The sequence below is a fragment of the Monopterus albus genome, unplaced genomic scaffold (genome assembly GCF_001952655.1).
Source record: "Monopterus albus unplaced genomic scaffold, M_albus_1.0 scaffold92.1, whole genome shotgun sequence".
Classification (NCBI taxonomy): domain Eukaryota; kingdom Metazoa; phylum Chordata; class Actinopteri; order Synbranchiformes; family Synbranchidae; genus Monopterus; species Monopterus albus.
The window spans coordinates 1,590,149-1,598,092 of record NW_018127972.1 but is presented as its reverse complement, the minus strand read 5'-3'; the positions used below and the strand labels follow the sequence as shown (position 1 = coordinate 1,598,092).

Below are 7,944 nucleotides of genomic sequence, written 5' to 3'. Positions count from 1 at the left end.
CTATAAGGGGAGAGAACGAGTCTAGGAAAAAAAGTGTATTTAAAAAAGAATGAAATGATCAGAAAATTGGTTCTTCATGGCTGACTGGCTGTTCAACTGAAGAGAGGTCTCCTGAGACTCATCCAGATGGGGAGAGTGGGAAGCTGCAAGTAATGAGTAATGTTTGAACTGGTGGTGTGGTCGGCAGTGTTTAGTGTGTAGTGTGTGCAAATGACATGATCTCAAACCCATTTTGTACATTTTCTGTAGTGTACTCTGGGTAGTGGCAGAGTCAGAGTATTTTCATAGGGGTGGCTAAACTCATCTACTTCAGATTATTCTATGTGGTATAGCGCTGTACAGATGTTGGCTTATGTTGTTTGCTTATAGTTAAAATGTGTGTAATCTGAAATAAGGCCATGATCATTTGTGGATGTGCAGGCTTTTTTTTATTTCAGCAACATTTTGGCTTAAAAAATAAATTGACAAATTAATGGATTTAAATGTTTCTGTTGTAGCTCCTGCATAATGACAAGATTTTGTTGCTAAACCAATTACTGCTATTCATAATCGCATGACAGCTGTTGCTGATGACTATAGGGTTAACCATACATATCATGACCCCAACCATCCAACACCTTTCAACCACCTGCAGCTTCATCACACTCCTGCCATTTTCCAACAAATATAACTTGCACATATTTGACTGTAATGCATGATGTAATGCAAACATCATGGCGCTGCATATGGCTGCCTTGGTTGTACGGTCTCTCATATGTTTGTTGTTTTTCCACGTTTTCTCGGTCTTCTGCAACCCATCCCAGATTACCTTCACCAGAGAAGAGCTACTAATCATCAGACAACAAACTCTCAAACAGCTTTTCTCAAATTTTTGCTAATGCAAAAAGCTGTGTGGACATTCTGCAGGGAGGGGCAGCAGCTCTCTATGGGACTTGGAGAAAATGCAGACAGGACAAGGACTTTGGACACCGCTCCTGTCTCTTCATCTAGTGAATCTCTGCTCTCTAACCAACAAAATGGATGTACTTCTTCTCGTCAACCAGACTAATTCTGACTTGCTCTGCTGCTCTATGCTTCATGGAGACTCTGCTCAGTGACTCCATCTTGGACAGCGCAATAAAAATGCTGGGGTTCCAGGCATACAGTATCATGTAATGGAGTTATTTGGGAAAATGAGAGGAGGCAGAATCTGCTTCTACATTAGGTGCTTCTACATGAAGGTTGGTGTAAAGATGTCACAGTGTTATAAGGAACTTGTAACACAGATTTAGAGGCTCTCTTTATCAACTGCAAACCATTGTATTCTCCCAGATAATGCCTAACGCTATGTCCCCCGTGCAGTCTTCAATTTGTCTGATCACTGTGGGGTCCATCTCCTCTTAACGTATAGGCAGAAACTTAAAGGTGCCAAGCCTGTGGTCAAAACAGTGAATAGATGGACTGATCAAGCAAAGTCAGAGCTACAGGACACCACTCAGACTGTCAGCACAGGTGGCCCCCAGGGACGTGGGCTCTCCACACTGCTGTTTTCCCTCTACACAAATGACTGCACCTCAGACAACCCCTCTGTTAAACTCCTGAAGTTCACAGATGACACAACAGTCATCAGTCTCAGCCGAGATGGCAACAAGTCAGCCTATAGACGTGAGGTTGAATAGCTGGTCCTGTGGTGTGGATCTGAACAAAACAGGGGAGATGACAGTGGACTTCAGGAAGAGCACCCCCATCCCCTAAGTACTCAGCAACACTGTATCAGCAGTAGAGTCCTTCAAGTTCCTGGGCTCCACTATTTACCAGGACCTGAAGTGGTCATCCAACATCAGCACCATCATCAAGAAGGCACAGCTCAGGAAGTTCAGCCTGCCTCATGAGCTGCTGATACAGTTCTACAGAGGAATCACAAAGTCTTTTGTTTGCACATCCATCACTGCCTTGTTTGGCTCAGCAACCAAATAGGACAAGAACAGACAGCGGACAGTCAGGACTGCAGCAAGAATCATTGGTACCAGCATGCCCTCCATGGAGGACCTGTACACCTCACAGGTCAAAAGGACCCCTCACACACTGAACACAAAACAGTTTGAACTCCTTCCATCTGGATGACACTACAGGTCACTGTATGCCAAAACAACCAGACACAAGAACAGTTTCTTCCCCTGGGCTGTCACTCTGGTGAAAACTTAACCCATGACTGTATAATAGGACAACATCCCTCGGTGCAATATACTTTTGTATATATCTATCTGAAAACTCCATCTAAACTGTGTATATATTAAGTATTTATATTTTTATTTTTCTAATACACATTCCTTTTTCTTGTTTGCATACTCTTTTCCTTTTCCTGTTTTCTCAGTCTTGTTTGAACCTTGCCTTACAGAAGAACATTGTACATACACATTGAGAGCCATTGTACCAAAGTCAAATTCCTTGTGTGTCCAACACACTGGCCAATAAAGCTGATTCTAATTCTGATTCTGAAGTTGCATCAAGGCAGGATGGACAGTGAGATTAGCCATTTTTCATTCATGGAGCAACACAAACAATACACATGTAAACAGCAGTAACCCAACCATCCAAAACTGCTGCTCTGTCATGTATCAAACTATGATTAATTATCAAGTGCCACATTGAGATCATCATAACATCATACAGGACCATTCATCATCCATTAATTGAATATAATCTGCCAAACACTGACAACAACATGAATAACAGTCATAGCCATCATTTCCCACAGGACAGACTCCTGGCTCTCAGATTCTTCCCTTATATGTATGTCCCAACATGAAAATTAGTGCACAGTTTCAGTATTTTAAAACTCCTGTTAAAACAACATACATTGGTGAACACTGAGCTAAAACTATTTAACAGTTCGGTTGATTCATTTCGTCCGTAATGCTGCTTGTTAATTCTGTTTATTGGAGAAAATCCACTGCAGCCCCATTGGCTCATGGTTTGGTCCAGTCCAGTTCAACATCCTACTTGTTTCAGAGAAAGAGTGGCACAACTGAAATCAGACCACATCCAGCTTTGACAATGGCTGCTCACTAGTTCATTGCTCTCCCACGTATAGTCTGACTTCTCAATATATAGTTTACTATAAATATAAATCTATTATATGAAAAGCCAGTGCCTATTGCCTTGCATGATCAGTATGTGATCATGTTCAGACTACCAAGATGAACAATATTTACCCTCTGCTATCCAAATTCTGTGTGTACATGTAACCACTACATAGTGCACTCAATAATTTCATAATGGTATTTTTAAAAAGTAGTGTCCATGGCATGTGCATTACATTCTGCTAACAATTCCACAGTGCAATGTGCAACATTTTAAAGATACAAAAATGACTGATACTCTACAGCTGTTAGTGATAGATGCAAATTGATGATGATTAGTAAGTGTCTGAAATCTCATCGTACTGCTCACTCTTTGAATAAACGAGTGTGTCTATTGAGAGCAGTGAATGAGGGAGTTTTTGGACACAGATGGGTAGCACAAGCTGTGTTAAAAAGTGTCTCCAGTGGAGCTGGTAGGGGGTGAAATGTATATAGTTCAATCACATAACTAGAACAGAAGGATGGATCCATTGATTCATGTTCTGATCCTATAATCTGCATGTAGCGGCAGAGGTTCTGACCATTTTGCAGTTGTGCTACTGTGCAGTTTTAGTGAGCCTGTGCCCATTGCAGCCTGAGTTTCCTGTTATTAGCTGAAAGGAGTTGAAGCCATTGCGACTGATCTGGTCCATCTAGTTCCAGGATACATTCAGAGATGTTCTTCTACATACTGTACCACTACTGTAATATAGTTCTTACCAGGTTACCATCACCTTTCTGTCATCTGTTCTGGCCATCTCCCCCTGTCCATTCAAGCCACTCATGGGATGGTTTCCCCATAGTTCACTGTAAACTGGTGTGCCCCATCTGGTACCAACAATCATTACATATATGACCATATACAGTATCATATCACTTAGATCAGATTTCCTCCACTGTGATGTTTGGTCTGAACTGAACTTCTCGACCATGCCTGTATGCTTTCATCCACTGAGCTTCTGCCATTGATGATCTGATTGGCTAATTAGATATTTATATTAAAGAGCAGCCATAGTGGAAGAAGTACTTAGATCATAGCAATACAATAGTGTAAAAGTACTCGGTTACTTAAGTAAAAGAACAAAAGTATTAGCATCAAAATGTATTTGAAGTACCAAAAGTAAAACAGCTCATTATGCCGAATTGTACATTTCACATTAATGTGTATCAGATTTTTGGATTATAATCATTAATGTTATTGTGTACATCACATTAATGTAAAGGGGAGCTAATGTTAGCTACCCTGGGTACAGTACCTTATATGAGCCTTTGAAATGTAGTGAAGTCCAAATATGAAGTAGCAGAAAGTAAAAATATTCAAGTACAGTAGAAATGCTTAAGTATAGTACTTGAGTAAATATACTTAGTTACCTTAGCCAGTGATAAACAGCCATACATGTACAGTACAGTGTAGATAATTAAATCAATCACTGAGTGTATATTAATATTGTCATACAGTTTATGTGATCAAATATGTAAATAGTAACAGTGCCTAAATGGCAGTCTATGAAAATATTGAGAGTATGGGAATACTTTGTTTCACTTTGTATCATCGTCCAATAAAGAAAGGTCTTGGTTTACCGAGATGTCTTGTTGTGTATTGTGTGTGCTTTTAGGTGTGTGCGGATCACAGACACTGGCTTGGGCTACTTGTCTACCATGTCATCACTAAGGAGCCTGTATCTGCGCTGGTGCTGCCAGGTAACACAACAGACATAATGTACACTTGATTTTCTTGATGAGCATATGTTTATCATTAAGCAACCAAGATTCCAGGCAACTTGGAAATGTGTATGAACATTATTTGTGAAATGACAAGGAAGACATGCACATATCCTACAAGCTGTTTGCTGAGCACCTTTATGCTACTGACAGGATGAGCCTGTCATAATCTCATGACCTTGACTATAGCGTCACCTTAATTACAAACATTAAATTTTTACTATAAGAACAGCAAAACAGTCAGTACTGTATCTTATGTCCATATATTATGGACTACAATAAACACTGCAGCCTCTGGGGGTAAGTATTAGTATTGGTGCTAATTCTGCATTGTTAAAATGCAATTGTACCTGTCAGCTCTCAAAGAACCATGCCGGTGTGTTAGAGTTAATTTTAAGTTTTTTAATATGACTCATGTATTCCAACAATTGTGCTGACTATTATCACATGCATCTTTATTTTTCCATTAGCCAACTCTTGCAACTTGCTTATGTCCTGTAATCCATCTCAGTTAACGTCCATGATTATTGAGAGGTAGTGCAGTTTAAGCATAGAAAAGTCGGAAGAATGTTATTGCACAACATGTCCCACTGACTAAATTTAATGCAGCTGATAACTGTTATCACAACCTGTAAATGTGTTCAGACATCTAAAGATGATAATTGCACAAAAAAAAGAAAAAAGGTTCTGTTACAAAAGTGATCACATTTTGAAAACTATTTCACTCAAACAGTTACAATGATTAAGGTTTCTGGGCTGTAATTCAAATATTTAATTGGAACACTGTATGTGTGTGTGGTTCTGTGTGATTGCAGGTGCAAGATTTTGGACTGCAGCATTTGTTTGGAATGAGGAGTCTTCGCCTACTGTCTCTTGCAGGTATGATTTCTTGCTCTATCTTTCCTCTCACACAGTCCTTAAAATGTGACCTGTCTGTAATCTGTTCACACCGAGACATGTTTCAGATACAATACTATTAAGAACCTTGTTGTTTCAGTATACAATAGATAATGAGTAATACACAATAAATAAAAAAGCAGGAACATATGTATGGCAGAGGAGAATCTTAACTCAACAGTTCACTCAGTAATATGTGCATGTACATTTTCTCAGTGCTTGCAATTCATCTACTGAATTCATCTTAGCCATTCACACTGTTCATATGACAACACCATCATACAGTGAATGTGTTTTCATACAATTCTTGTAACACTGTGACTGGTCTTTAAATTAGCTCTTTTTACAAATCAACCAATTGAACCATGTTAGACTGTATCTAAGTGGATCATATGTATAACACCTTTGGGTGCTGCTCTAGAGCCCTATAGTGCCATCTAGTGCCCACTTTGTTGTTTTAGAACCAGGACCTAGAAGACTTCTGGTCATGATAGAGATGTCTCATCATTTCCAAATCAGACTATGATGGAATTTAGTAAGCTAACCTTTTTATTGTGGCCATTCACTTCCCCATTGTTGTTTACATTTGTCAACATACTCACAGGCCTTATTTTCAGCAGACAGGTCACATCAACATTTTGTGACCTCAGCTGAATTGAAAACTGAACAATAGGAAATGCAAATATTTTATATTTGCTCATAAAAAGTGGATACACTTTGGACTGTCAAAAATATAATTTGCAAATATTTTGAAAATCAAATCATCTTACAAGCAAAAAAAGTTTCATAATTCTAATGTCTAATGTTAGAACAAATGGAAAATCTTCAGTTTTGAACTGTTGGTTTGAAAAAACAAGACATATGAGGATCTCATGTTGGGCTTTTAATAATTGTAATGGGTATTTTTCACAATTCACAGACATTTTATTGACGAGTGATTAATCAATTAATAGAGCAAATCATTGCAAAGTAATTAGAAGACTTACTGATATTGAAAGTTTTAGAAATCCACTGCAGATATGCCTTGAGTCCTTACATCTAGAGCAGCACCGTAGCCCACAGCTGAGTGTTGTCCCCCCTGCTGTGTCCCTCCAGGCTGTCCCCTGCTGACCACCACTGGTTTGTCGGGCCTCATCCAGCTGCAGGAGCTGGAGGAGCTGGAGCTGACCAACTGCCCCGGAGCCACCACCGAGCTCTTCAAATACTATTCCCAGCACCTACCCCACTGCATGGTCATTGAGTAAGACCACTGACCCACCCCGCCGACCAACTGACTGAACGACCGCCATACTTCAACCTTCCTCCTCTTTACTCTTCCTCACTCTTTTCTTAAATACTAGCCAGGAGACTGAGCTGCTCCTACCGTACCACACCATTCCTCATTACCTGCCCCTACCCCTGCCCGTCTTCCTCCACACCCCATTGAGTAGACTGACCCACAGGCGGACAGAGAGGCAGGAACGATGGTGATGGCACATGCCAGACCCACAGGGTGATGGGATGGTTTTTGAGCTTCATTTAAGAAGATGCTGCAGTGAAGAGGCTTGGTGTGATGTCTTGTCTGACAGCAAGTTTCTTTGTCAGAATTGAAACAAGGCTTATGTTTATGGAGGAGAGCTTCTCTAAAGACTGTGGAGACAAATGGGTCCTGAAGAGAGTGATATATGCAGATAAACATGCAGCGTAAAACAGATAGGAAAGGGAAAAAAGACTTTTGTGTTTGAGCAGATATGGTGGAACTCACACATGCGCTCATACACTGTAAACATACTCACACATACACACTGTATATGGTAAGTGAAACAGATGTAAGTCCTCAAGACCATGAGTACTGACGTTTCTATTTCCATCATTCTGTATAATATAACTGCTGTTAATATTTTTCTCAGAAGGAATCAAAGGTTCTGTTTTCTGTTGTTTAGAGAGAGACACTATGCCAGCTGGAGAAACAGGAATCAGAGAGAACTACAGATCCAGCTCAGAAAGTGAATGACAGGGATGGGACATCTCTCTCTCTTTCTCTCCCTTCTCTCTCTCTCTCTCTCTTTCCTTTCTTTCTTCTGTGTGTGTGTGTCATGGACTCACAGGTTCCCATCTTTTTGGGATACCACCATCTTTTTCCATTTTTGTGTCTTATCAAAGATCAAAAAATGAGAAAATTTGAAAAACTGTTTACATTGTTTGTGTGTGTGTGTGTGTGTGTTGGAATTGCACGCTTGATTGT

General features: G+C 40.0%; 1 protein-coding gene across 1 annotated transcript in view; it reads left to right on the top strand.

Annotated features, from left to right (window-relative positions):
- fbxl16 (F-box and leucine-rich repeat protein 16) overlaps positions 1 to 7,422 on the top strand; it is a 31,084-nt gene extending 23,662 nt beyond the window's left edge. The window contains exons 5-7 of the mRNA XM_020608326.1: positions 4,718 to 4,802; positions 5,639 to 5,702; positions 6,816 to 7,422. Coding sequence (XP_020463982.1) covers positions 4,718 to 4,802; positions 5,639 to 5,702; positions 6,816 to 6,964 — 298 coding nt within the window. The 3' untranslated portion in view covers positions 6,965 to 7,422. The remainder of the gene's footprint in view (positions 1 to 4,717; positions 4,803 to 5,638; positions 5,703 to 6,815) is intronic.
- The last annotated feature ends 522 nt before the right edge of the window (positions 7,423 to 7,944 follow it).